The sequence below is a fragment of the Monosiga brevicollis genome, genomic scaffold, assembly GCF_000002865.3.
Source record: "Monosiga brevicollis MX1 MONBRscaffold_3 genomic scaffold, whole genome shotgun sequence".
Lineage (NCBI taxonomy): Eukaryota > Choanoflagellata > Craspedida > Salpingoecidae > Monosiga > Monosiga brevicollis.
In genome coordinates this window covers 96,236-124,226 of record NW_001865040.1, presented here as the reverse complement: position 1 = coordinate 124,226, position 27,991 = coordinate 96,236, and the positions used below count along the sequence as shown (strand labels likewise).

Sequence of the window (27,991 nt, the reverse complement as noted above, 5' to 3'; positions counted from 1 at the left end):
GGTGGGAAGGGAGGCCTTGTGTGTAAAAGGGAAAAGGAAAGCAGAGTCGTCGGTGCAAAACGAGGCCATGCTCTGCCCCGATAGAGGCAAAGCCCATGCGCGCGACATAGCCACATACCACTCTGTGATTCGCCATTGCCATTGGTCCCAGTGTTGTCGTCATCAGAGTCAGACTCGAGCTCGAGGTCCGAGGGCATGTCATCTTTTGGGTGGCGGCAAGAGGGCAATAGGAGGAGTGCGCCAAGAGGGTCAGTGGAAAGAACAAAGAAGGACATTGCCAGCGCTATCGGCCAGCCTGGTATTGGTGCCATCGAGACACGACGCTTTTTGATAGCACCCAGACCACGCCACCAGGAACATAACAAGCGGCAGGGTAGAAGATGCGCACTGACCAAGACCAAGCTCATCGGCCAAATCCTCCGTAGCCGCGCCGGCCTGGACTGGCGCGGCGCCCATGGCCTTTGGCGTCTTGAACATGGGGCGAGCAGCCATTGTGACGGCCTGTGTCGAAAAGCAAGGGTCGAGCGTCAAGGTCGTGAGGCAACTAGGTCCATCCAGAATCACGATCAAAGTGCCTCAAAAAGCCATGCACTCGAACGGACCAGCTCAAGCGACAAGCAACAGGCGAGTGACCCCTTCCTTCTTCGACCCCACCCCTCAAGCGCTACAGGTTGGTGCCACGGGCCCGCACTGTGCCCGACCGCGATTCACACACACTCGCGCGCAGAGAGAGAGAGAGAGAGAGAGAGAGAGAGAGAGAGAGAGAGAGAGAGAGAGAGAGAGAGAGAGAGAGAGAGAGAGAGAGAGAGCTTTTTACCACAACAACACAAAACAGTAAAATAGATGCGAAAGAATGAGAGAGAGAGAGAGAGATCAAAAGACGGCAACGCATCGAAGAGAAAAAGTCATACAAACAAACACAAAGCTTGGTCAGGATCGTGGCAGTGCACAAATGAGCGATAAACCTGCCGTCCATGCGCTCTGGATCTTCAAGCCACTGAAAACGGGAGGTGGTAGCAGCGGCGCGTTGCTTTTCGAGGTGGTAGCAGCGGTTCGTCGTTTTTCAAGACCGATTCGGGGTCGCTGGTTCTCGTCGTCCTCTCGCTGCCCTCGCCAGCTTTTGTCTTCGCCTTCAATGTCCCTTGGGAGGCAACAGCTGTTCTGACCAGATATTTGACCAAAATTTTACGTATCGTTTGGGTGAGAAAGAGCTTGTTCCAGCAATTGTAAATTTTGAATGGGACAAGTCAAAGAGAGTGATCTTGTCAGCATTTTACAGCACAGAAAGTTAACATTCCCCCTCCTATTTTAGACGGATATCGAGGCCCTACGCGACGAGACCGAGGATTTCGTCCGCAAAAACGCTGGCATCGACGCGCTCCGGGAGCGCCTCGGCCACTGAGGCCTCTCCCAAAAGGTTGGCGAGTGTCCGGGCCAGTTCATCCTCGGTCAATGCGTCTCCCTGCTCCTGCAGAATGCGCAACAGCTCGCTCGTAGCCAATGAGCCACTCGGCTCGTCTTCTACCTTGCAGATGTCTGCAAACGCCGCTCGCAAATCCTCCGGCGCCAATCCTAGGGCCGGTCTGTATAGCATAGGCGAAGATAAGACATGGGCAGTAGAGACCAGGGTCAGCAAGGCCCAAAAACCTGTGGACTGAGCGACAGCCTGATGGAGCGAACTGGAAGGAGGCGAGATACTGCACTCACCGATGGTTGAGGTAGAGGCGCACCACATCCTCAACATCGGCGTGGGTACCAAACTCCTTGGTGGCTGCAAATGGCCCAAACTTGAGCTCGTTCAAAATGTCCTAAGTCACCCAGATACCACAGTTCAGGCGTCAACACCATCCTTCGGGCCCACGCTTGCATCAATGACCTTGAGACCCCAACCAAGTTCAGCATCCTCGGTCCCACTGACCTGAACTTGTGACTCAGTTGGAAAGAAACCCATGGCACGCAAGAGGTCCGGCACATCCTCAATCGGGATGCGATCAGATACCTCACGTGAGGCCATGGAGGACAGGCCCTGGCGCCTCAGCTGCACGTAGTAAAAGTACTCGCGCAATTCATTCATGAGCTCGCCATCGGCACCACCCTCCATCATATCGAAGAAAGCCGGCATGCTCGTCCCCTGCAGCTCCACTTGTGCACTCAAGACGTCGGCATTGATCTGCCACATGTGAACAGCGCAATCTCGTCCTCCGGCTGTGAATAGATATTTGCCGTCATGACTCACACACAATCCAGTCACCTACGCACCAAAAAACAGATCAGGGCACAGCCTCCCACGTCATGACGGCAAATGTGCCAAGAGTAAGCAGGGTTCACATTGGGGCCGCAGGGCCAGCATACCTCAGATGCATGTGCCAGCAGACTTGTGTAGCGGTGTTGCAGTCCATCCAGCGGCATGAGGGCCATGCCCACCTGCGAAGAAACGCCACCGCGACAAACGCAGGAAAATGCGCCAAAGTTAGCTGAGACGGCAGTGGCACCAAATCGAAAGAGCGGGGGCACGCACTCGCTCATTGGTGGCAAAGCAAATCAGCCGGTGATGCAGGTGGTCTGCATAGACGGGTACATTGAGAATGCGCTGCGCTGGTGAATCCAGTAGGGGCCCCAACACTGTGCGTCGACAGAGCCGCGTGCTGCGATTGAAGGTTCGAAGCTTGTAGTCACTGTTAGCCACAATATACGTGGCACCCGCACTGTCGGTGGATTCGAGAATGGCCACCGGATCAGCCGTGTCTTCAAGCCGGGTTCGAGTCGCAATCACCAATTGATTGTCAAAGTTGCTGTTCTCCAGGTCGTACTCGGCCAGCATGCCGTCCTAGCCGCACAAGGTACCAAGGCAAAGTCAGGTTATCACCCTTGGCAACAGGGGCAAAGACGATAAGACGGCTCACCTTGCCAATGGAGATGAGAAGGGGCTTGGTTGGATTTTCCTCGTGTTTGGTAAAAAGAAGATCAGTTACCCCACCACCGTGGGCGCGGTGCTTGCCCACAAACTGCCAAGGGGCAGCTCGCTGCAACGGGTCCAGGCGAAACACGGATACGCAGCGGTCCGTGTCGGCCGTCGCGAGATACTCGCCACTCAAGGAGAAACACAAACGGGTCACAGACCCCTTGCAAACGGAGAACCTGAAGAAGCCAAGCAAAGCCAATGAGATGATTCAAAGCTTGCGCAGACAAGGTCAAGTAAAGGTGCTTGAGAGCAGAAAAAAACTTGCGTGGCTGCATCGCCAAGTGGTTGTAGCATGATGGCATCGCAAAGTATGACCGAGCCACTGGCCGTTGCGACGGCCAGGGTGTATCCATCCGGGCTCAGCGCCAGTGCCTTCAAGGCGAACACATGACCCGGTGAGTATGATGGCAAAAATGCTGAACCCCCCTCTCTATGGGCATTAAACAGAAGTCAAAAAGGCAGGCTTGGGGACAAACCGTGATCATTATCTGAGCCCCATATTTGTGCGAGGCCACCAGCTGTGCGGAGAAGAAGGTGGAAGTCATCAGTACGCCCGGTGATGATACGGCAAAGATGAATGGTGTTGCCAAAGGGCGGGCAAAACGCGAGAACATCAAAAGCATCGCTTCATACCTCGCCAGTCGTGTAGTCCCAGACTTGCAGCTGACCAGACAATCCACCAATGAATAGCTTGGGTGCGGAAGGATGCGCCACAATGGCAGTTGTGGCTTCGCTCTGGCCGTCAATCAAAACCTAATTTCACAATAGGGTCAAAAGGAGCCCGGCCTGGTGCAATCGTTTCTTGTTTTATCTTTCCATCTGCTGTTCAACATCGCGCCAGGACAGGAGGAAACCATACTTCTTTGAGAAATTCCTGGCCAGTCACAACAGTGATCAAGAAACCACCTGCCGTCGAGACGACAAAGTTTGGAATCTGCGGCAAATTGGGGAGAAGAAAAAAAAGAAAAAAAAAGAAGAAAACAGAAATGAGTTTGCTCAAGCGGGCCAATTTTCATCTAGCTTTGCGCTACCGACGAACCGCTTGTGAAAAGGTGCGCGGAGTAACCTCCACCGCCTCATTGACGGTAGCCAAAAGAGGATCGCTCTCCTAAAGTCAGGTGGGGGCAGTGACATTCAGTGCCAAGCATCATTCAAGATTGGCGCGCGGGGGAGAAGGGGTTGGTGAATAAAGGTAAAGGATGAATAACAACACCACCAGCACCAAAGGTTGGCCTGGCACCTTGCTCCATACCGGCGAAGCAAAAGAAACAGAAGTGATGGGTCCGGCTTCGAGATCCTCAGTCCAGCCGATGGCACGGCACGAGTCGTCAAAACAACGCAGCATTCCGTCTTCGCAACCCGCGACCTAAAACGAAGATGCAAGCGGAGAAAAGTTTTGGCACATGGCGTCACACATCCGACCGTTGAGAAGTGGGTCATCAGATGAATCGCAGAGACAAGTTGTATGTGTGTGTGTGTGTGTGTGTGTGTGTGTGTGCGTGCGCACGTACAATGAAGCGCCAGTCTGGTGTGAGAACCAAGACGTTGATACGGCACTCGCATACGTCTACGGCCTTGGTAAACGTGGCACTGCAAGTGTTCTCGGGACCCTCGTTGAGCTCAAAAAAGGCGATGCGCCCCTTGGACGTGGCAGCGGCAATTTGATTCATGGCCTGGGCAGCACATTCACCAGCAAGCTGAGTTTTTATCATGGTTTGGGACGAGCTTCTTTCAGGGTTTCAATCAACGATCACACATACAGGCAAAAAGGTTGCTTGTGTAAGCTCTTCGGACACTGAGGTGCTGGCAATGTTGTAGGTCAGGCGCTGCTTAAAGTCCCAGGTCAGGAGAACCATCTAAATCATTCGCCGGCAAAAATGGTCGGGTGAGCTGTCCAAAGATTTGCATATGACCACCCCGGGGCCAAAGCTCCCGCCAACACACCTCATGCTTGGTGGTGGCCAGAAACAAACGAGGATCATCAGGATGACTGCGCATCATATGCACAGGGCTCAGCTGCGCCGGCAGAACAGCGGCACAGCGAGGGCCTCGGGCATCCGGCGTGGTCCAATCTAAGATCTGGACAGTTTGCCTGGGAAGGCAAAATAGACTCGACTGTTAGAATAGTGGCAACGCGTGCCGGACAAACCCAAGTACGCGCGTCAACGGTGCGCACCCTTGGACTGCATTTTCAGAGTCATCAGGTGCAATGACGCAAACAAGATACATAGCATCCATGGTGAAGGAAACTGAGCGAGTCTGGCCGCCAAGCTGGGAGAGATGAGGCCAAAAATAAAAAAATTCAAAAGCACAGAGCCGTGGAGTGTCAGATGCACGAAGCCGTGAAAGTCACACTCAGGAAAAACATAAAAAAAAGGCAGCTAGAAGATCGTACCTCGTCGTGAAAATAGGTACGAGTTGGCATGCCCGAATGAGTGTCCCAGATGATGAGGCAAGACTCGGGGCCAGAATCGGCAGTGGCGAGCCAGCGCTTGTCACGGCTAATGTTTGTTTCAAAAGTGTCACCCAAAAACCCGGGGCGGATAAGAATGGGCTAGCAGCGATATATCTGTCATGGTTTGCAAACTATGCTCACCTGAGGCAAGAAAGGTTAATGTTGTGGCGGTGTCCAACGAGCATGCGTTGACGCCCATGTCGTCGTTGCAAAATGACACCCATGTGGCCCGAGGGGAAGAAAACATCCTGCAAATCGCAGCAAAAAAAACACGAGTCAGACAAGCTAGCACTCCAGTTCAGGGCAATTTAGTACGCAGCAGAAACCTACTGCACAGGTACCATCTTCAAGGCTATGCACACCGGCCACAACCGAGGAGCGAAACCCAAATGCCCACACCAGATCCAAAGGGTGCTGGGGTACGCGATGACGACTGTGCTCGCCGCGCAAACGATCTAGTTGCTTTGAAGCATCTGCAAAGCATGGTGTGCACGACTCGGGCTGAGGCAGGGGCGAGTACGATGTTGCCTTGGTTGGGGACACAGTTAACCAGACAAAACAGGGTTCAAGAAAGACAACCGACCACCCCCTTCTTTCCCCTCGGTCCATCACAAACACTCACCGTTTAATGGTCGACTGTGAGGCTCTTCAATGGGGTCGGTGGAGGCGTCAGCATTTTTGGGCGCGGTGCCGGTGCGGCTGGCTGTCTCTTGACCGGCAATTTCAACGCTTCGCTTGGTAATGATGGGACCGAAGTCCTCTCTTGATGGTGAACCGGCTGCTGCATCTGTGCTTGTGTCTGCGTCGACCATACTCGGGGTCTCTGCTGCAGGCACAGCCCCTTTCTGGGCTTCAGGCGCCGATGCGTTGACCTGAGATGTTTCATCGCTGGGTTTTGGAGGAGAACCAGGTGTCTCAGGCTGGGCATCGGTGTTGCCATCAGCCGTACTCTCCTCGCCTGTCGGAGCGGCCGGGTCAGCTCCGGCTTCGTCGGATGGCGCGTCAGCTGCCTCCTGGCTGTCTTCATTCGAAGGAGCCTCGGTGCTCGGCTCTTGCACCGTTGCTGCGGCCTCCTCTGCCGAAGCCTCATCAGTCTTTTCTACTGGTACGCCAGCACTCGGGCCTGCGTTCGCATCGTCATTCTCCTGAGTGCTCTGATCATCTTTCCTGTCATCGTCGTCGTTGTCGCTGTTGTCGTCGCTGACGTGTGGCTCTTCGTTGGCTTGATCGTGGTCGTCGTTGCTGTTTTCGTCGTCTTCCCTGCCAGCAGTGTCGTCATCCTGAGCTTTTGCCGCCTCCTCGACACCGTCGCTGGCATTTTCATCTCCTTCGACGTCATCAGCAGCAGTATCAGGCCGAGACGCGGTATCGGTGTCTGGTTGATCTGAGCCAGCATCATCCATGGGCTCATCGGCCTGATCATCCGTCGCGCCCTCGGGCACCAGCCCAAACTGCGGTTCCGCCATGATCCTTGTCTTGGCTTAGAAGAAAGGAGAGGCGCAGGTAGAAAGAAGCACGGTACGCTCCACACCAAGCTCGTCGCACCAAGGATAGGGGCACACGCTTGGCCAGCAGCCTCGCCACTTGCACTGCCCGTGAGTCGGTCGAACAGAAAAAAAGAAAAAAAGAAAAATACAACGTCGCCAAGGTCAGCGCTTGCAAGCTTAAAATTATATGACAAAAGTCAATGACGTGCCGAGACAACTTTTTTCGGTTTTTGATTCGTGGGCCTGACGTCGTCAGCAAAAGGTGAGTGATGCGAACGAGTGATTCAACGGTCCTCCGCTCACTCTCTGGATTCTGCTTGGACTGTACTTTGTCAAGTTTTTCGGTTCGAGACACACCTCTGCTGCCATTCTCCTTGATCTGCTCGGACTCACAACGCGTGCGCTCGTTTTGGCAGCGCACCTGCCCGTCTGCCTCCTCTCGTTGCTGCTCCCCCCCCTGGTGCCAGCTCAACCGCGAGTTTGAAAAGAGACCTCTTGGTGTCATTTCATTGGAACATCTGAGCAGTCTTCACACCGCTTCAACGCTGGAACGTCCAGGGTCCTTCAGAGTTGTCCAGCCCCAGCCTTGGATCAAGTCCCCTGCCATACCTCCGTGTGTCTTCTTGAATCGGTGCGTCATCTCGTGGCGGCAGTCATCGGTTCGGCTGCCTCGACGGTCCAGTAATGGACTGCAGCATCTCTGTTCGATTGGGGGAGCTAGAGGAGGGTGGGCATGATTGGTTATGGTTGATCAGCTGCCTGCCAGCTGGAATTGTTGGACACAAGGAGAGGGTGATCATGTGGCCACAAGTGTTTGACTCCTTTGACTTTCTGCTGGTCACGCCTCACTGCCCTTACTGCATCGGTGCTGTGCGCATTCATCAGCTGTACCCTGATTCTTCTTCCTCCTCTTCTTGAGAGTCTTGAGGCGCCTTGGCATGTATATATCCAATTTATCGCCCGAGGAAACAGCACGCCGGTCCCCCACTTTGGACACCGACAGCGGCGAATCGCCCCAAACACACGCGGACAGCGTTGCCAGCGTGGCCGACGCTGGTGCCGCGCTTGCTCAAAATCACCATGATGTCCCTGGGGATGACACAGAGGCAACGCCACCGCCCAGCTCCAGGACCACCCTCCACACGGCTAACCGAACGCAGCGCGCTTCGCTCGCGAGCGTGAGAATTGTTCAGCCCACCAAAGCGTCGGTGCCCTCACTCAGCGACTTTGAACGTGACTTCATCCCAATCGACGTGTTTGTCTTTCAGCCCGGATGCTTCACCACGTCCTCTGGGTACTTTTCCCGGCCCGCCTGTGGTGGGAGTGATTGTGGCCTCTTTTGCTGTGGCTTCGACCTGCTCAACTTGTGTGGCTTTGGTGCCTGTCGGCACTTCTCCTTGGCCGCGGCCCCGCAGAGCTGGGCTCAAATCCGTCACGATATAGAGCAGTATCTACCGGCTGCCCACGCGATTGCTGGTCGGTATGTCCGTGCTTGTGGTCAAGCGGACAAAACCAGTATCACGGATGCCCTCAACACCGAGTGGTGTCCCATCGTCAACCACGATGTGCTGGCCTTGCAAGGCCTCTACATCAAGGCTGTCAATGAGACCGCCGTCAACCTTGAAGTCTATCGCATTCCCGCCCCACTTCGGTAACATTTTTTTTTTTTTGGGGGTTCAGATTTATTCACACCTGACTGCTTTTTTGACAGGTGGATGATGGATGGTTTTTGGGTTTCCTTCATCATCACTTGTGCACACGGCCAACCGCTCTCCGATTGTGTCCGGGTGCACAGATCCAAGCCAATTGTGATGATGTCCTAGTAGTAAATTGATATGGAAAAAAAAAAGGCAGCCGCCTACCGCTTCCTATGCCCTTTCGCCAGAGAGCTATAGATGCACACTCCCGGCTTTAAGCACACGCGCGTGCACACACCACACATACACACAAACGTGCGTACATACATACAAAGATGCTCACACCGCAAGCGAGAGATAGCTCCAACCAATTAAAAATGCTAAAAATTGAACCTACGCTAAAAAAAGGACTCACGAGCACAACCGCAAACACACGTTACTGATTGGGAAGGACAACAAAGGTCACGGCAAACAGACCAACAAACTGGTATTTCATCCTGCTGAACTGACGGCGAAGCTGCGCGCTCATTCGGCAAATAACGAAACGAGAATGAAAACAAAAACAAAACAAAAGTCACAAAGTCTTCTTGGCTCACATCAACTACCGGGCGTGTCGTTGTCCATTGACATTGCTGCCGCGGCGTTGACCCGAAGCGTTGGCCGCGGCACGAAAGGAGCGTAGGACCACACATGCGTTGTGCGTTGCGTGCCACATTCGACTCAGGAGGTTGCCAAGATCACTCCAATGAATGCACAAGTTGTGGTCCACAGCTCGTTCCAAGGAGGTCTCGACCGGGAAGTTTGGCGGGTTGGCCAGCATCTTGGATAGCTCCTGCAGCTGACGGGTGTTTGCAGAGAGGACCTATCATTAAGCATGGGACACGAAACGCATCATGAGATTGAATTCTTTCACTTGTTGCGAAGCACCTTTAATAGCTTGAGACGTGCTTCCCCATTTTGCGACGGCTATTATGTTCAGTCAAAGCGTTTCTCGTGGGCGAAATGCGTACCTGAGCGGTTGAGGGGTGGCGGGCCGCCAAGGCAATTTGGTGTGCCGTCATGCCAGTCATGTTCGCTGTCCGAGGGTCCAGTCCACCCAGCAGCAGCAGCGCGGCAACACAAACTTGGCCATTGCGGGCAGCCGAATGCAAGGCCGTGTCACCATTCTTCGCACTGGCATGCAAATCGCCCAGCTTCCGAGACAGTAGCACCTGAAAATCAGAATGAGTCTAACATTCAAGCAGATTGCAAATCCATGGCACGAGGCAAGATCAAAACACTGGCTGACGGCTTTGGCTGCACACGTACAATGGCACTGCTGATCGAGTCCTTGTTGCAAGCCAAGTGCAAGGCATTGCGCCCGTCGTCCACTTGAGCATGGACCAGGTTCGTGGCTTCGTTGATCCGAGAGGCTTCATTGAGGAGCTCGTCCAGGACCAGGAAGCGGCCATTGCGCGCAGCATGATGGAGCGCCGTATTTCCCCGCGAATCGCGAAGCTTGAGCTAATGGAGCAGAGAATCAGTATGAGGTGAGAGCAGAACAATGCTTCTCGTCAATGTTGGAATTTATCAGGCTGCAAAGCAAGCAGCCAGGCGCAATATGGGACCTACGTCAGCACCTTCCTGCAGCAGCTTGCGTGCGAGCGCAACGTCGCCACGAATAGCAGCAATGTGCAAGCTTCCACCCTCGCGGCACTTGCGGAAGAGTTGCGAAGCCCGGCGCTCGTCCATTTGCTGGTGGCTACGCGTCATCAGCAGCAACTCCACGTCTGTCGGCACAAACACGCGCGCATAAAGCCGCCCAGCACAGCATGAGTTCACAACCCGCCATGCACAGCTGGGTGGAATTCACACAAACAGGGGCCCAAAGGAAGAGTGAGTGACACGCACGAGGCGATCTTACCTGGGTTTTTACGGCGCGAGGCTAGACCCATGGCCGTGTCACCACTGTTGTCAATGGCGGTGATGTCGCAACCGCAGCTGAGCAATATTTGAACACACAGAACGTGGTCGAGCTCGGCCGCAAAGTGAAGGGCTGTACGGCCATCGGCGGCTTGCTCATTGGTGGCGTCGGGGCGGTGGTGCAACAGGATCACCAGAGTCTCCGGATCACCGCGCTTGGCTGCTAGGTGAATGCTGTTGAGACCGTGGCGATTCCGACGAAGCGGGTCAGCGCCAGCTTGCAGGAGAGTGTACACGGCGATGGGTTGGTTGTGTTCGACGGCCAAGAACAGAGGCGTGTGGCCTTGGGCATTGACGCCGTTGACGTCGTGGCCCGCATTGATGAGCGAACAGAGCGAGTCCCAGCAGCCCGTGGCTGCCGCACGCAAAAGGCTACTGCAGCCATGCGTACGCTCCTTCTGCACCTGCTGCAAGAGGTAGTCACGAACGGTGCTGGTGGACGCGACGTCGTAGGGCACCTCGCCAGCAGCGTTGACACACTCGACCCGAGCTCCCGAATCAAAGAGCAAAGTGACGATTGGCATGTGACCGTGGCGAGCCGCACAATGCATGGGGGTGTTGCCATGCTCATCCAGGGCGTGGATGAGGGTCGGCTGCGATTGCAAGAGCATAAATGTAATGCCAATGTCTCCCTCTGCGCAGGCGGCATGGAGTGCCGTGGAGCTGGCGGCGCGGTCCTCGCCCAGGGCCTGCTCCTCGATAATGGTCTTGGCCGCAGTATCGGCAATACTACGCAACATGTGCACGACCGAATTACCCCGAATACCCTCGGACCCAACGGTATACCGGACAAAACTGCCACCGTCCATGTCAATGGGCTTGACCAAAGGACGGGGTGGAAGGCAAGCCAAGGGCGTCGCATCGTCATACTCATCATCGTCGTCCAAGCGCATGAAAGCATAGCGCTTTTTGCGCCCCGACAGCTGCTGGACAATTTTGATGCGCAACCACACGTTCATTTCAAGCCCTTGCTGCACGAATCGCGCATCGGGCGAGGGGGTTGAGTCGCGCAGGTAAAAGGTAACGGAGACTTGCATGCGCAGCATGCCAATGTCGTTCATTTTTTCGGGGGAGGCAGGGATGGGACAGGGAAAATGGATGCCCTTCTCCGAGTTGAACTGCTCCAACAAGCTGCGCTTGTGCACGATGTAGTGGATGCAATCACCACTCTCGTCAGCTTCAACTGTAATGCCGTCAATGCCGTTGCGCACCATCATAGTGGCGTCTTGCCAGCCGGACACAAAGAGCTGCTGGTATTCTTCGTCCTCGCTAAACCGATACACACGCGTGGGATAGCTGCCACGGTAACTTTGATAAAGCCGGACCGTGATAATGACGCGCTCAAAGTTTTCCACATTGACTTGGTCGTCGTAAAGAACGGCATCGTCTACCGGTGCCGGAATATGCTGCGACTCCTCTGCGCCCAGGCGCTGCAGAGGATAAATGGCTCGCTCCACCGGCAAAAAGGCCACATGAAAGCTTCCATAGCCACTCGATTGGCCCCGCTTCTTACAATACCGTGCCTTGTACTCGACGTAGCCCTGGGATTGAACGTTGGACAGGATACGATTGTCGGCCTTTTCATCGTTTTTCACGGCAAAACGGCACTGGTTGATGTCGTCCGAGTTGAGCCAAATGGCACACCTTTATGGGTCCCAGAGCAGCATCCACATGCAAGCTTGTCAGACTGACCGGATACGCTGTAAAAGGAAGCTGTGGAAAGCTGGGGGCGAAAGACGTACAGTTTTCGTGAAGCATTGGTGGCTTCAACGCCTCGTTGCACGCCGCGGGCCATGGTGGACCGCTTCTGCGGTAGCCGATCGTCTGAACCCAGAGGGTGGCCCATAGCCAGGTGTGCTGATTTAGCAGCAGGGTGGCCCTGTGAACCGACATGTAAGGGACATGTGCAGTCAGATGATCCAGCATCGATGGAAACGGATGCAATACCCGGGCATCCATGGCAAAAACAGGGGCAATTAAGAGGAGAGAAGAACAATGGTTATAAAAGAAGGAGCAGGCCGACAATGACAGCAACAACAGCACCCGCCAGCAACAGCCATCAGATGAAAGAAGCAAGGCACCCTGAATTGAATGGGTGGGCTTTTGATTCAACGTACCACAGCCTCGGCGGGTTCACGTTTGACTTTGCCCTTGGAAATGTCAGGCACGGGAATGTCTGTACCAGAGGGGAAAGCAGTGCTGGCAGCTCGTTGCAAAGCCTCAAGGCCACCTGTGTTTGAGGACAAAACGCTGCCCGGCAGTTGGTCCAGAGAGGCTGTGCAACAGACCAAACAAAAGCACAGAAAAAAAAAACAGAGGATGAGTTGAAAAGGGGTTTCGCGAGGTCGGGCCGAAGAGAAAGGATCCTCGTGTGATAAGGCTGGATGGAAAGGTTGGTGGCACTCACCCAGAGCTGTACCTCCAGCCAATTGTGACGGAATGGAATAGGTATCGTTAATATCTGCATCACCGAGGTCGGTGGCACTCAAGCTAAGAAAAGTTACGGAAAGGACAATGAAAGGAAAACGTGCCATATCGGCTGTGAGTGCAAGAGTTGGTGTGGTTGTCCGAAGGCCTAGGCCGAAATGAATCATAAAACCTACCCATCAAGCGGTTGAAGTCCAATTGATTCGGCTTGGCGGTGATATTGTTCCTGTGAGTGAGGGCGGTGCACATTCGCATTGTAGGGTTAGAGACCCATACGAGGAATGAGAGTGCGCCCTTGGCACAAAAGCGGGGGTTTGGGGTTTGTCAATACAATAGCATGTGCCGCACTCGCACCAAATGATAGCCTTGCTGGGCCGACCCGGCTTGGTCACCAGCAGCTGGTGTGGAGTCTTCATCGTTGTATGCTCGAAGAGCTGCATTGCGGATTTGAGAGAGACAATGAGCCGTGCGGCGATGCCAGGCAGCTGGGTTTACCGGAGGATCAACGTACCATGCTCCGCGCCGATGTAACCAAAATCGTCGGTGGTGGGTACCGGGGGTCTGAGTACCACAAAGGGCAAAGTTCCGGACAAACGAGTGAGTCCGTGTGCTGCAAAACATGCTCGGTGTCTGATACATGCCCCGCGCGTGCGTCTGCAGGCATCGGCTTAGCAATGGAGCAGCAGCCAAGACGAGACGTCATTCACGCCTGAACGCGGTGGGTCTGGGCACAAGCGACCAACTTTGTGCCGAGAAGGTTATCAAACCCTTGTAGTGGTTTACCATCATTGAGCAAATCCGTGAAGGAGCCATACTGATGGATTGGACGCCGGGGCATGAGTAAAAAGCTGAGAGAAGAAGCTCAGCAAGGCAAAACACTGGGGATGTGATGGCAAGAAGATGAGCACCTCATCAAAAAAATCTTCCGAGGGTGGGAAGTAGCTAGACATGGAGGCCACGTCGCCTTGCGCCATGGCAAACGACGCGGCGTTGAGCCCGTTGGACCCCTGGGGCGTTGGATAACAGAGGCGATGAAGCAGTGAGGCAAAGAGTGAGCATCCTGACCACGGCAACACAGGTGGGGACAGAAAGGATGATTTACGACTGCAGGGTAGCCTTTTTGACTTTTGCTCAGCTTGGAAATAACGAGCGAGTTCGGTGGATGGGGCAGGGCATGTTGTGTGGGTACACATGCATCAGAAAGGCAGGGGGAAGTTTAAAGCTGGTTCTCTAGCCAGCTCACTCTTACCGTATAGGCCATGACGCAGTTGACAAACCAAAGCGAGGCAGATGCGCCAAGCGCCTTTTTTTTCCCCCCCAAAAAAAACTTGGGGTGGGCAGCGGCCAGTTGTTCCAGCGGATTGGCAGCAAAAACCCACAAGCACAGACAAGGGGGTGGGATGCTGCAGTGTGTGACGAGCCTTTGTTGTCCCTGCCACACAGCATCCAAGGACACATGAAGAAGTTTAGTTGGTGCCGAGTCGTAGGGCAGGCAGTGGACAGCGAAAGAGGCGTCACACAACTGACTACTGAGAAGCGGATGCAGCTTCGGCAGCGCACGGTCTCTTCTGCCAGCCCAGAAAGTTGGATGGCGGGCAGCACGAGGCAAAAGAAGAAGTGAGAAGTGTACAAGGGGACATGTAGCTGGGGAACAGGGCGGTGCAAAGAGCTGTCGGCGCGTCCTTTTTTTTTTCCGTCTGAAGTGCCGAGTGCATGCATGTGCCGCAGCCTCGCTCTGACGATCCAAATCAAGAAACACGAAAGCAGGGCCCAGACTCACCTCGATGCCGACCCCCACAACAGCTCCTTCCAACCCAACAACAACGGCCCAAACCAACCGACCAGCCCTCAATGCCACCACAGCACAGAGGTGACGGCGCGCAGACCCCGTCGTCGTCCGCTTACACAATCCGTAAAAATGAAAACGCGCGCCCTCTCTCTTTTGGCAGTTGCACCAATTTGTGTGTGTGTGTGTGTGGACACAAAAGAGAAAGAGAGAGAGAGAGAGAGAGAGAGAGAGCTTGAGAGAGAGAGCTTGAGAGAGAGAGAGAGAGCTTGAGAGAGAGAGAGAGCTTGAGAGAGAGAGAGAGAGAGAGAGAGAGTTTGAGAGAGTTTGAGAGAGAATAGAGAGAAGAGAGAGAAGAGAGAGAAGAGAGAGAAGAGAGAGAAGAGGGAGATGTTTTGAGAGAGAGTTTGAGAGAGTTTGAGAGAGAGAGGGAGAGGAAGTTTGAGAGGGGGTTCTTTTTTCAGCCGGGGCAAGCAGACAGGGGGGCGACGCAGCAGAGCGGCAGAGCGACAGAGGGGGGGGGGGGACCCAATGGAGCCAGGGGGTGCACAAGTCAAAAAGGCTGGCCTGTTGAGGCTTGTATGCATTGAAAGGACTGTGCTGTCGGTGGTGATGGCTGACATTGGAAAGCTATTGAGACGGCTCAAAAGGCGGTCTACTGTGCCGAGGGGGGACAACTTGAGTCAACTTGTCCACGGGACACCGGCATCAGACCCTGGCCCAGATCGCCAAGGTAGAAAACGATAAACCGTATCCCGCCTCGTACCCTCTTGAGCATGGGTTCAATCCAAGTCGCGGCGATGGGCGTCGACTGTGCCGGCAGGTGCGCGGCCCTCAGGCCTTATCATACACGCACCAGGCTTACAGACAGTTATGGGACAGGGCAATTTCACTGGATCGAGATGCTCAAGCTGAGCTGATGGATGACCTGGTCACTCGGGACTGCATTTCGCGATGCTAGACAATGCAGCCAGCCGATGCCATCGCGCCAGTCATGAAAGAAGATCTACCTCGTCCCTTTCCTTCATTATCAGTCCATCACATCAACCAAGTCGGCGACGGCGACGGCGAGGGCGAAGGCAAGAGCGCGATGCCATTTCGTGAGCCCACCACCCACGAGGCTGACAACCAGTTCCTAACGTTACACCGGCTTTTGACTGTTTTGTTGATGTTTTTGGTTTAGTCCGCGTTGTCTTGCCTGCAAATCGCACATTGCGCGAGGTGGAGCTGAATAATGTGTGATGAGGATTACACTTTATCCAATGTAAGCTTGTTCGCAGGATGTGTGAAGCATGGTCTTGGCGGAGATTCGGGACTTCTTGGAGTGGCTGAAACACCAGTTGTGAATTTTGCAACTTTTTGGGCCCGGACACACGGACGGACGGACGGACGGACGGACGGACGGGTCAGGGCCCGAGCACATCAAGCTGAACAAGGATGGCTGCCCCGACCGACCCAGCGGCTGCTGCCGCCGCCGCCGCCTTTGGATTTATGGGTACGTCCAGTCGTCATTGTCACTCCCTCGCTGCTTCATGTCCGCACTGCATCGTCTCGGCTGCTCAGCCCACCAATGACTCGAGGAGCGATGTCAAACGCGTCGTCTCAATCCCTGCTCGCACTCTGCTCATGCACAGCCCAGGCTCATGGTCGGGGTCGGGGACGAGCACGAGGGGGCGCCGCCTCTTTTCGCGGTCGTGGTGTAGCCTCACGCAGCCGGGGACAAGGCCCCAACACACGCGGCCGGGGTCGTGGCCATAGTCATGGCAACAGCGCGCCGGTCGATCAAAGTAACAATTGCACGTTGCATGTGACCAAAATCGACCCCTCCCTCAACAACGAACATAGCTTACGCGCCCACTTTGCGCAATTTGGCACGGTTGGTTCTGCGGATGTCTCCTATCTCATTGCTTGCTCGTCCTCTGACTTTGCTCTAAAAGTCTTTTGCCACTGTGCGCGGCTGCCCCTGAAATACATACCGTCTTAATGCACTTCCTTTAGGTCAAAAACCTCAGTTGGCGACCATCCTACACGACTGTCGAGTTTGCCGCCCACGATCAAGCTCTTCAGGCCAAATCGCAGGGAACGTCGGCTCTGGTTCCGAGCCAAGATCAACCCGCCACACTCCGCATCTATTGGCACAATCATTCTCGCCAGCGCTCCAATGTCCTGGTCGTCAACGCTGATTCTGAGACCAGTCCGAGCCCCACGAGCCCGCCCAGTGCCACCGCGGCGGTCTTTCCCCCATCTTCCAGTCCTTTTGGCAGCAGTAGTAGTGGTGGCTCTTCCAATCCCTTTGGTCAGGCCTCCTCTTTCAAGCCTGCCTCCAGCTTTACGCCCGCATCCCTGGGACCAAACAAGAAGCCAGCCAGTCCATTTGGCGCGCAGCCATCCACATCTCCCTTTGGCACGCAGCCCTCCACATCCCCTTTTGGCGCGCAGCCTTCAACATCCCCTTTTGGCAGTGCTCCTCAAGCCACTCTGACCTCGTCCTCAGGTGGTCAAGGTGTCTTTGGTCAAGCCTCATCCTTTCGTGCTGCGCCCCCCACTTTTGGCAACAGCGGGGCAATTTCCTCAGTAGCCACCTCGGCCCAACTGCCACCCACACAAAGCCGGGATCAGCCCCGCTCCTTTGATGCTTCTCAAAAAAGCACTCTACAGCCCCCCAACCCCACTGCCACATCTGCTGGGCCAAAACGTGGTTCCATTTTCGCACGTCTAGGTGGTCGCGATCCAGCGTCTGCGCCATTAGACCTCAATACCAGTCAAGTGAAGGGTGTTGGTCATGCCTCAGGCCAACACACCGAGGTTGGCGACCAGGAGGACCAAAATTACGATGACAATCAGGATGATAACAACTACGACGATGACTACGAGGATGGCGATCAGAACGACGATGGCTACGAGGATGGCGTTCAGAACGACGAGGACTTCGAGGATGGTGATGAAAACGACCAGGACTATGAGGATGGCGATGAGAACGACGAGGACTACGAGGATGGCGATGAGAACGAGGGCGATTATGGTGATGAACAGGATGATGGAGACGACAGAGATGAGGTGGAAGAAGAAGAACAAGCCGAGGAGGAGGAACAGGACTTGGCCGATGGGGCCAATGGCCTTGGGGCAGATGCGCCAGTCTCAGGCGTGGTCCCACGGGCAGGTGGCTCGATCTTTGCGCGCCTTTCTAGCCCACCTGCTGCCAAGGCGCAGTCAGCGCACGCATCAAAGCCAGGAGCTGTCTCATCCAAAGTGCCAAGTGGTCTCTTTGGTGCTAGTGCAAAGGCACCCTCCCTGGGTCAATCAACCACAAATGAGCGTGGTACAAGTTTCTTAGGACAGCGCCAAACCTCCACCCACCCGTCGTTTGGCGGCCTCTTCGGTAAAAAGCCGTCAAGCGAACCGGCGGCCACTGCAGGCGACCAGGAAGATCTGCCGCAGGAAGGCGAAGAAGGAAGTGATGTGGACGAGCAACCTGAAGAGGATCTTGATGATGAAGAGGGCGAGGATGATGCAGTGCACGATGGCTTTGACGGCCAAGTGGAGGACATGGCTGAAGCTGAAAACGAGGATAACGATGAGCTGACCCAGCTGCCTTCGTTGCAACACCAACTGCAAGCCTACATCGAACCTGACTTTGACCGCATCCGGCAACAGCTCGAAACCCGAAACCAGGGCGAACGCGACGTTTTGCAGCGACGCCGTCTTGAAGACACGTTCGTGTATGTGGAAGGAACGTGTAATGACATGTGCCCCGAACTAGAACGCTACGCGCGCATAAATTGCGGCAGTTCTGATACCAACGGCCATGTGTGGCAGCTAGAGATGAGCAACGGCAAGCCCGACCATCGTCGAATGGTGAAGGAATATCGTAAAGAGGCCGCCGACTCGGTCGCCGAACCGCCGTCCTCGTTGCGGCCCCCACGCACCCTGACGCTCACCATGCGCTACCTCATGAAGGAAGTGATGGACGCTGCCTATGCGGGCCCACCCCCGACCCGAAAGGCTCAGGCGGTTTGGTACGAGTTTCTCGAGAATCGCCTACGCGCTCTTCGCAAGGACATCAAAACGCAAAACTTGACCACAACAGCCTCGCTACGCGTGCTGGAACAATGCGTGCGCTTTCACCTGTTCGCTGATTGGTACATGTCCAACTCGCGCGAGTTCATTCAAAATCGCAAGCTCAACCACGATCGTCTCAAGGATAGTTACGGCATGCTTGAGATGCACTATAAAGACCTTCGCGACCGCGAGCCCCTGCCCAATGAAGGCGAGCTCATGTCCTACCAGCTCCTCCTCAACCTGGGTCAACCCTCAATTCTTCGTAAAGTCAAACATTTGCAGCATGACCCCCACGTTCAGGCCGCCATCCGCATCTTTGCCACCATCACTGACCTCGGGGCCAAGGACGATGTCAGCAAATCTGCTTTGTGCAACCACGCACGCTTCTTTCGCCTCCTCCGCCAAGCCACATTTCTCCAAGCTTGCATTGCCTCCCACCACTTTGAAGCGGTTCGTACCCTCGCCCCTTGGCTTCTCACGTCTACTTGTGCTGGTCAAACTACCAACCGCTCAATCCGTACCGCTGGCAATGTTCATAGGTTCGGCTCGACGCTTTGTTTCAAATTCGCTCAGGTTATCGGAAATTGTTCCCAGGCCCGGATACGCTAGTGCGCATCCTGGGCCTTGACAACGTCGAGCAACTTCGCACCTTGGGACAAGCATTTGGCTGTAGCGTGACGGATCAAGGCTTGGCATCCATGGCCAACCTCGCGCAGCCCGAGCCTTCGGCACGACCCGTCATGCGTGCTGAATGGATTGACGGCCTACGCCGTGGCGTTGATCTGTCCCAGATCATTGGTGGACCTGACAGCCCTGTTCAGGACTTTGACTTTCGCCGCCATTCGGTCCACGACAGCTTTCGCGGTGCTTATACGCTCTTTGTCGACGCCGTGCCCGCAACGAAGCGCCCTGCCATGGCTTCCAGGGGCCCAAACACTCTGCAAACCAAGGTGGCTGTAGCTCCACGTGGAACCACGGCAATGCAGACGGTGGGTAAGCCCTCATCCAAGGCCAGCCAGCTTGCCCCAAAAGCCAGCACTACATCATCCTCTGGATTGACTCCATTGGTGGCCTCCAAGGCGCCGCAGCCACCGCAGCCACCACGCAAAAATGCCGCGACTGGCCGAGTCGCTTCAAAGTCACCCACACCAAAGGCCGCCGCTGGTGGGGCCAGAGTGTCTCAAATTGAAGCAAGCAAGTCTGCCAGCTCAAGCGCAAGCAAACCTGAGGCTACGGCTGCCTCTTCGCCGATCAAGGCCGACATGCCTGCCTCCAGTTCACGCAAAGAGCTGCCTGCTGCCACCCCAGAACGCACAGACACATCCAAGGTCGATGCGGCTTCCAGTGCTGAAGCCGCGCAACGCCAGAAGCTGGCCGCAGCCAAGGCAGCCAAGGAAGCTCAGGCAAAAGAGGCACGGCAGCGCGCTGCAGAAGCGAAACGCCAGGAGCAAGAATCCAAGCTCAAAGCCATGCGCGCTCGTGTGCGTAGTGAGGAAGCTGAGCTTGTGACCACGCACCTCGTGAAGGATGTTCTGACCGAGTCCGTCCACTCCATTGGCGTGGAGGTGACTGCTCATTTTCAGCAACGCGAGCAAGAGCTTGACGCCTTTTATAGGTATGCTTTTTCGCTCGCGTCGTGTCTGTTCTTGCTCGAGCAGCTTTTTAATTTTGTCAAGTCTGCTCTTGCTTCTCGACTTGCCCTTTTTTTGTCTTTTTTTTTTTTTTTTTCCATATGTTCTTATTGTTTTATTTTTTTTCCCTGTTGCCACGCGAGTTGATTCGATATTGTCTTTGATTTGTGGGAACCATAGTCGATATGTGCAAGCTCGTAGTCTGCGTCTATGGCGTTATCTGCTTCGTCAGCGTCGTCGTTGTCGTGAAGGACCTGTTGTTCCCACGGCAAGCTATGGTATGTGCATGACAACTGGCCGGCTGCTGCGCCTTGTTTGGCAAGCAGAAACTTACTGACACGGTTTACTCCAACTAGATGCCTCAAAGGCCCCGAGCTATGTGCCTCGGTATGATGTCAATGCAGTGGTTCCTGCGCAGCAGTCAACACCAGACGACATTGCTGCTTCGCTCCGCTCCGCTCTGCCATGGTTCGAAGCATGCCGTCGTGTCACAGCAGCCCAGGAGAGAGCTTTTCGGGTACTCCGCTTGCTGGTCATTGATGCCACCGCAAAGGGTATGCGGAATGCCGATCCTCGCTTTGCAGCCACCGTCAATATGCTACAGCAGCCCTTGGCCCAGGTGGCATTTCAGGATGATGCAGCAAGTTACTCGGTGAGCACATCGACAGTGCACACGCGTGCTTGTGCGGAAGTACACGTGGTGCGCGTGGCTCGAGGCGAATATCTGCCCTACGAAGTGGCCGAGCGACTGCCGGAACAGTTTATGACCGCTCTGGTGCTACTGGATGACGCTCAAACTGCATGGGCCCTCCAGCCTGCTCTGAACGAGCTTGTGGCTGTTGTGGAGTCGCAACCGTGCTTGGTGTTGCCGCCGGATTTGTCCAGCAAACTTCGCCAGAGTTTCATGGCGACTGGTCGCCGATGGGCCTTGAGGGGTTTCTTTACCATGGAATTGCCCTCAGCTGATTCCTTACAGGTGCATACCCTTAAGCCGCCTTCAACCGTTTTGCTGATTGCACGAATACGATGTTGCTTTTTCAACAGACTTTTACTGATGTGTAACCCGCCCTGCTCGTGTATGCCAGGCATATCGTGAAGACTGCCTTACTTTTTGTGCTAGCAGCGCTCAGGCTGCCGACTCGGCTGTGCCCGCGGTACGTTGCAGTCATCTCCATTGCAAAATCATCTCTTCTACGGCTTTGCGCTGTCCAAAATGCCACGCCCCGTCACCCTTGATTGTTTCTGCATCTTGAACGTCGTAATTTAGGTGGGAGTTGGTCCACTTCTCGAGCGTGTGGTTCTTCAAGAGGCCGGGGACATGCCTGTTGAGGCCAGTCATCTCAAGATCATAAAGGCAGGAGTCTTGAAATGTCTTGAGGAGTACAATGGCAGTTCGGCTAGTCACGACGCCATGGTGCAGGCATGCGCCACGAGTGTGGCTCAGTCCCCGGAACAAGGTTTATCAATGCTCTGTAACCACCTGCGCGAAGCCGAGGCTCTAGTACCGCGGGAATTGGCAACTGTGCTGCAGTCCGCAGTCCGGAAAGTTCTGGCTCACGCTTTTGAGCCACCTCCGTTCGTGGCGCCGAGCCTGTCGCCCCTTCCTCTTCTCGAGACAGAGGTGGACACGATGGGTCCCACCTCCGTTGCCTCGCCTTCCACTGGCCACATGAGCAATAAGCGCACTTTGCTCGCAGGCGCTGAAAGCGTTGAGCAGAATGAGCAGCAGCCATGCAAGTTGGCCAAGAAAGTCATGCCTGCATGGCAGGAAAAACTACAGGCACTGACCGCTCAGCTGGAGGCTGAAACGTCTGCTTGGTCCTTATTAACAACGCAACACCCTTCCACCCCTTCCTTTCCCTCCGAGAAGTCAGTTGCTGAAAGCGGTGAGCGGGACGCGAAAAAGGCCCATCGCATCAAACAGGGCGGCAGCTCTCAAGCCTCTGCAATCTTGGAGGTACGTTGTGTGCGCTGGGTCCTATTTTTTCCTACACCTGGATCAGTGCAACCACTTCTTATGAGCCTGTTGTTACCCCAAATCTCATAGGATCTGCGGGCGCAAATTCGCCTTGAAGCCAGGCGTATGGCAACGAGTACTTTGCGCATGCAAACCACATTCGAGTCTATAGAGCCGCGGCTCCTCGGAGAAAGAGAATAAGTAACGAGCGTCGAGAGTGCCTGTATGTATCCAGAGGAGTGTTTGTATTTCCGTCAAGGATGTGCGTGTGGATTTGGAGATTTGATGCTGAGCAATCAAAGTGCAAATGAAAATTCAAGTCAAGTCATAACGTTTGCAAAACAAGTCAGGTATCAATAATTGTAGATTTTGAGAGAGTGCTTGAGCCAATCAATGAGAAACGCTCTTGCACAACGTGACTATACACCGTTTTTGCAGGTTGAACGCAACTCAATGGAGGAGGAAAAGCAAAAAAAAAAGTTGAAAAGCTCCAAAACAACCCGATATCATGGTTATGTACATCAATAGTTGTTTACGCTTGTGGGTATCACATTCTGTTGTCCTCATTCAGAAACACAGCGCCGCTCAGCAGGCACCAACGCGTCACCGAGGAAACGAGATCCTAAAGACGGAGTGCTCTGTGCATGTGCGGCCGTTCTCCAGCACATGGGATAGGACCAGGCTGCAGACCGAATACTTTTGTTTGTCTTCGGCTATGCTCACGAGCTTGCAGTTGAGCGCTTGAGGGACACTGCCAATGCCTCCGTCTTTTCACGAATGGAGCGCACCTAGCCAGAAAAAGCAGTGACCAAAGAATGAGATGTGTTTTGCATTGTGCATATTGGGGCCGGAAGCACGAGCAACAGCTGCACCATACGTCAGTGAGGGCAGCCTTGACTTGTTGCCGAGCAGCTTGCCGAGCAGCCTTCTTAATCTCCTCATCTGCATTCATGGATGGCGACGATTCGGCTACTAGGCTGTTGTCTAGACGAGCCTTGACGCTAGCAATTTTGCGTTGGTATTTGTCAATGAGTTTACGCTGATGCATGAATCGCTTAATCTCGACAGAGTTGCTGTAGGACCGTCGACGAGTGTCTGAGTCTTCAGTGTTGTCGTTGACTGCAGGCACGTGTTCTAGAGCTTTGGCTTGATGTCGGTTCACCGATTCAAGTAACTTGAGTTGATCTTGCAAAGTGACATTCCGCTGACGCTCCTGCTCGAGTTGAGCTTGAAGCTTTCGTGAGCTGGATGTTGCGCGCGAGACGGAAGCAGCCCGATGCTGGCGTGTGCTGGGCCGCACGAAATTGCGTGAAATGACCCGAGCCGTGCTCGGCGGAGCTGGAGCAGCTCGCAGTGTGCCATTAGAACTTGCTTTTCTGTGACTTGAGGGTTCACGACGCTCACGCTCAGGACGAGACAAAGACATCGACCCGGTGCTTTTGGACAGGGTGCGTGATCGCGAGGTTGAGGTAGCTGCCAAGACTGGTGACGTGCTGTCTGTGGCAGCCGTGCCTTCGAGCTGCGATGGCAATCGACCAAGCTGCCGTGCCTCTGCCAGGAAAACGGCATGGCGATTAAGTAGCTGTTGTCGGTAGTGCAGACGCAAGACAGCCAAATTTGCTCGAGCAATGGGCCTTGAGAGGAAGGCAAACCAAAGAAATGGTTGTTGTGTGAGGAGATGGTATCAGGCATTGGTTGATCTGAGCGCCATCCAGGAAACATACCGGAAAACAACGGTGAAGTCTTCATCGACGGGCAGTCGAGCGCGGATTTGGCGGCGTAAGCGCCAGATCGACTGAATTCGAGCCGCAGCAGCATGGCATAATAGGTCGTAAGGCCATCCACCCTCGCGAAGCAGCACGTCGGCAGCCAAAGCTGCTGTGCGTTTGTATGCTACATCAAGTGGTGTGAGTCCCGTTCCTGTCAGACCCTTGGTGTTTGGGTTGAGCATGCGACAGCGTTGCACTAGAATGGGAACAACCGAGGCAGCGTTTGCATTGGCGGCATCATGGAGCACATGTAAACCAGCCAGATCGAGCGCATCTGGGTCGGCTCCCGCATCAAGCAGCACCATCACTGTTTCAGAATCATTCTACGTTGTGCGTGCGCATCAGGATCAGGTACCAACTTGAAGCAAATCCAGAAAAACATTCAAACAAACAGATTACAAACAACAATAAGAATCAAAGGATCAAGACACAAACCGTCGCAGCTGCCCAGTGTAATGGGTTCCGACCCTGATGATCACGCGCATGAATTAAGGCCCCTTGCTGCAGCACATCCTGGGTCACCGCAGCCCACGCATTATGAACAACCAGGTGAAGCAAAGTTTGCTCGTGCGAATCTTGGAGCTGCACGTCCAGTTCCTTTGTTCCGAGCATCCATTCCGTAAGCGCCTACAGTTTGAAGCAATGAGCACATTGTCCAGAAAGGGAAGCAAGCCCAGAGTCACAAAGATGGGAAATTACGGGACAGAAAAAGGGGCGATGTGAGAGAAACAAAGACAGGGGAAAGGCATTGCCCTTGCAACGGAGTCACCCCAAGCCAAAAGCCCACCAAAGCGCCCCGACTGGCGGCCAAGAAAACGGGTGGTTGTCCATTGTTATCGAGTGCATTCCAATCAATAGGGTGCTCGGCTAGTAGCTGAGCTGCACCGAGCCGATCGACAGCTGCTGCCCAATGGAGAGGGGTCCAGCCTTGCTGGTCGGGTAAGGTTGCCAATGGAGGGTGGGCCTCGATGAGTTCTTTCAGGATAGTGTCATGTCCCAGCTTGCACGCCAGGTGGGCGACAGTGCACCCAGCAGCATCCGTAGCTGCCATGAGCGCGTCGCCTCCAATTTTAACGAGCGCCCGAACCACGTCGGTGTGCCCAGCTTCAACTACAAAGTCGTGTAGAGCGTGTAAAGGGACACAAGGAAGAATGAAACAAACAAGTGAACAGCTCTATTCACATTCACGGACTTGACACCCGCCATGTCAAGCTAGCTCTCTGGCCGCCCTCTTCAGGACCCAGCAACGAGAATTCGGTCAGGCGTACCGGCAGTATGCAGAGGCGTTCGTTGACGTTGATCACAGACAGTTGGCTCAGCGCCAGCGTCGAGCAATGCTTGCACCAAGCTTGCTTGGCCGAGTGAAACGGCCATGTGCAGGGGTGAAGTACCAGCAGTGTCACGAGTATCTGGATTGGCACCAGCTGACAAGAGTGCTAGGGTTGCTTTCATGTTTGAGGCGGCGATCGCCAAGTGAAGGGGTGTACGACCACGACGATCCGTGTTGTTGGGAGGTTGGTGCGTCCTGGAAGGGCAAGCAATCATGGGTAGAGGACAAATGAAGCGTGTCTGTTGTACTGACGATAAGGAGCTGGCAAAGGCTCATCATCACGATTTGGGGTGAGCCTGCTTTCGCGTCAAGCGGTGCTTACTCAGCGCTGAGCAGGGCTGTGAGGCAATCGATGTTGCCACAAGCAGCGGCGAGATGCAAGGGCGACATTTCTTCAATACCGCAGGGCTGGCGTGCGCTTGCACCTTTGCTGACAAGCATGCGACAGCAGTCGGGCTATCGCCATGTACAGATGGTGATGGCGGTTGAGGGGGGCGGGGATTGGATTCTGGCAGATGCTTCCCGGCGGAATGCATGGAAGAGAAGCTGCCAACCTGATTTTGTAGAATGGACAAGGCCAAAGGCGTGTAGCCCTCCAAAGATGGAGTATCAATCTTGAGGCGCCCGTGCATAAGCATGACGGCGAGCAACGCCAGCTGTGATGACAAGATCAAAGAAGGTAGAACGACACCAACAACCAGCGACAATGAGGTGATGGCCAGAGCTGCAGATGCGTGAGCGTGAGTGACAGATTGACACCCTGTACGCACCCTGCCACTAAGAACGACGAGCTCGAGAGGCGACACGTTATCCTTATTGCGATGATGACAGGAGCAGCCTAGAAGAAGAACTTGTTTGAGGAGCGCTGGCTTTTCGAGCTCGATGCAGCGATGAGCAGCATTCTCCCCCGAGGCTGCATGGATGGCATTGATGTCCAGTTCGGCAAACTGTGCTAGCTGGCGGAGCAAGCTCAATTCACCCAGCTCAAGCACGGCGAAGAGCAAGGGTGTGCCAGAGGACGCGATGGCATTCACATTGAGCTAAAAGGGGGACACAGGTGAGAAGAGGGGGTGCAGCGTGAAGCGTGAGGTTCTTGGGCTCTGAGGCAAAACCATGGCGCCAGGGTCAGACAAGGCGTGGATGCAGGTTTGATGGACATGGCGCATACCTCGTTGCAGTGGCGGTTGAAGAGCGCGAGTACATCTTCGCGAGCGCCGGCTTGACAGGCACGAAAGACCTGCTTCTCATGTGGCCCTGGTTTTCTACGCGCGAGGACACGGAAGTGGCGACCAGCATCCAAGTGAAATGGTGAACTCGGGCGCTAGGTCGGCGCGCATCGGTGACGTGCAGCCAAATTGACAAACGCACTGTCGTAGCATGGTGGAGTTGGCAGGTTCAGCAAGTCGGCGACCAGCAGTCCGCGCTAGTGAGGGAAAGACAACAGCCGCGGGTCACGTGGCATAACAACAGGTGGTGAGATGATGCGTGGCAACAGCGTAAACTTCAGGCTGGCAACGCGATCGCGATCGCGTCAAGAAAAAGCTGAGCGTCTGTGGAAGAAAAGAGGAGGCTGTGTGGAAGGCTGTGTTGTCTGAAAGTCCCTGGCCGCACGCCCAAGCGTGCGCCCAAACGACAGATGAAAGTATGGGTGTGCTTGCTCGTGACACAAAGGTAGGGAGATGAATGGGGAGGGGTTGGAGAGAAGAATGGCGATGGCACGGGGTGGGCTTTAAAGCGAGGCACGGGACGGGCTTTGACGCGAGGGAGGCTTGAGTTGACCGCATGAGTTTGCTTGACGCAGCACGGCAGTCTGAGGTGGGGGCCGATCGTGCTTCACGTGGGTGTTGATGAACGTGTATGCGGCGTGTGGGCAAGCACACGTGCGTTTGGTGTCAAGACGGAGGCACCAGCGGAGCCGATCCCCGACCGGCCTTTGATTTCGAACACATGAAGGAGGCGGCGGAGCCGGCTCAAGCGTATTCCCGAGGGGCGGAATCGCGGGAATCGGTGGTTGTCAAGGGCGAAGAATCAACAACAAACACGGCTCACCTCGCAAAGCGCGCAGCGGCGCGGTGGCCATCCTCCAGGGTCAGCTTTGCACAGGCCCACCCACGAGCAGTTGAACACACCCTGAACCCGCCCCCCGCAAGATGGCGCTCCCTTCCCCGCACCTCGCCTCCTTGGTCTGCCCTTTCGAGCGAGCGAGCGAGAAAAATTTGTGAAGAGAGAGAGAGAGCACAGAATTGGTCAGAGCACAGAGAGAGAAGAGAGAGACAGCAGAGAGAGTTTGAGAGTTTGAGAGAGAGAGAGAGAGAAGAGAGAAGAGAGAGAGCGGAAAGACACAGGTTGGCACACATGTAAAACTACCACATGTATCCTAACAGAGACACAAACACAAAAAAGATTAATTGTCAGAAAAAACATGTCACTTGGTTGTTTGTCAAAAATACACACACACACACACACCCATCGGGGCTTGACTGGGGAGGTCACTGGCAGCTTGGGGGAGGTGACTGGCAGCTTGGGGGA

General features: G+C 54.8%; 6 protein-coding genes across 6 annotated transcripts; 2 read left to right on the top strand and 4 right to left on the bottom strand.

The window, feature by feature from the left end:
* Window positions 1–1,327: 1,327 nt before the first annotated feature.
* Window positions 1,328–2,821, bottom strand: MONBRDRAFT_14494 (uncharacterized protein; the record flags this gene model as incomplete). The annotated part of the gene is made up of 5 exons (XM_001742881.1): window positions 1,328–1,583; window positions 1,708–1,808; window positions 1,919–2,251; window positions 2,353–2,424; window positions 2,519–2,821. The coding sequence occupies 5 exons, from the start codon at window positions 2,819–2,821 to the stop codon at window positions 1,328–1,330; spliced, it is 1,065 nt and encodes a 354-aa protein (XP_001742933.1).
* A 4,649-nt stretch (window positions 2,822–7,470) lies between these two features.
* MONBRDRAFT_35767 (uncharacterized protein) lies at window positions 7,471–8,743 on the top strand. Its single transcript, XM_001743201.1, has 2 exons — window positions 7,471–7,535; window positions 7,790–8,743. Exon 2 carries the CDS (start codon window positions 7,843–7,845, stop codon window positions 8,557–8,559), a length of 717 nt encoding a protein of 238 aa, XP_001743253.1. The 5' UTR covers window positions 7,471–7,535; window positions 7,790–7,842; the 3' UTR covers window positions 8,560–8,743.
* A 399-nt stretch (window positions 8,744–9,142) lies between these two features.
* On the bottom strand, window positions 9,143–14,191 carry MONBRDRAFT_5528 (uncharacterized protein; the record flags this gene model as incomplete). The annotated part of the gene is made up of 10 exons (XM_001742880.1): window positions 9,143–9,403; window positions 9,552–9,752; window positions 9,850–10,044; window positions 10,153–10,310; window positions 10,445–12,147; window positions 12,246–12,382; window positions 12,621–12,733; window positions 13,107–13,224; window positions 13,839–13,937; window positions 14,180–14,191. 10 exons carry the CDS (start codon window positions 14,189–14,191, stop codon window positions 9,143–9,145), a joined length of 2,997 nt encoding a protein of 998 aa, XP_001742932.1.
* A 1,962-nt stretch (window positions 14,192–16,153) lies between these two features.
* Window positions 16,154–22,564, top strand: MONBRDRAFT_22671 (uncharacterized protein; the record flags this gene model as incomplete). The annotated part of the gene is made up of 9 exons (XM_001743200.1): window positions 16,154–16,211; window positions 16,420–16,592; window positions 16,715–19,225; window positions 19,315–20,390; window positions 20,587–20,684; window positions 20,763–21,382; window positions 21,492–21,560; window positions 21,674–22,363; window positions 22,454–22,564. The coding sequence occupies 9 exons, from the start codon at window positions 16,154–16,156 to the stop codon at window positions 22,562–22,564; spliced, it is 5,406 nt and encodes a 1,801-aa protein (XP_001743252.1).
* A 518-nt stretch (window positions 22,565–23,082) lies between these two features.
* On the bottom strand, window positions 23,083–24,437 carry MONBRDRAFT_5526 (uncharacterized protein; the record flags this gene model as incomplete). Its single annotated transcript, XM_001742879.1, has 3 exons — window positions 23,083–23,151; window positions 23,241–23,997; window positions 24,088–24,437. The coding sequence occupies 3 exons, from the start codon at window positions 24,435–24,437 to the stop codon at window positions 23,083–23,085; spliced, it is 1,176 nt and encodes a 391-aa protein (XP_001742931.1).
* Window positions 24,438–25,135: 698 nt separating this feature from the next.
* On the bottom strand, window positions 25,136–25,548 carry MONBRDRAFT_3288 (uncharacterized protein; the record flags this gene model as incomplete). The annotated part of the gene is made up of 2 exons (XM_001742878.1): window positions 25,136–25,242; window positions 25,401–25,548. Coding segments are annotated over 2 exons (255 nt in total), but the record flags the coding sequence as incomplete, so codon positions are not given.
* Between the last annotated feature and the right edge of the window lie 2,443 nt (window positions 25,549–27,991).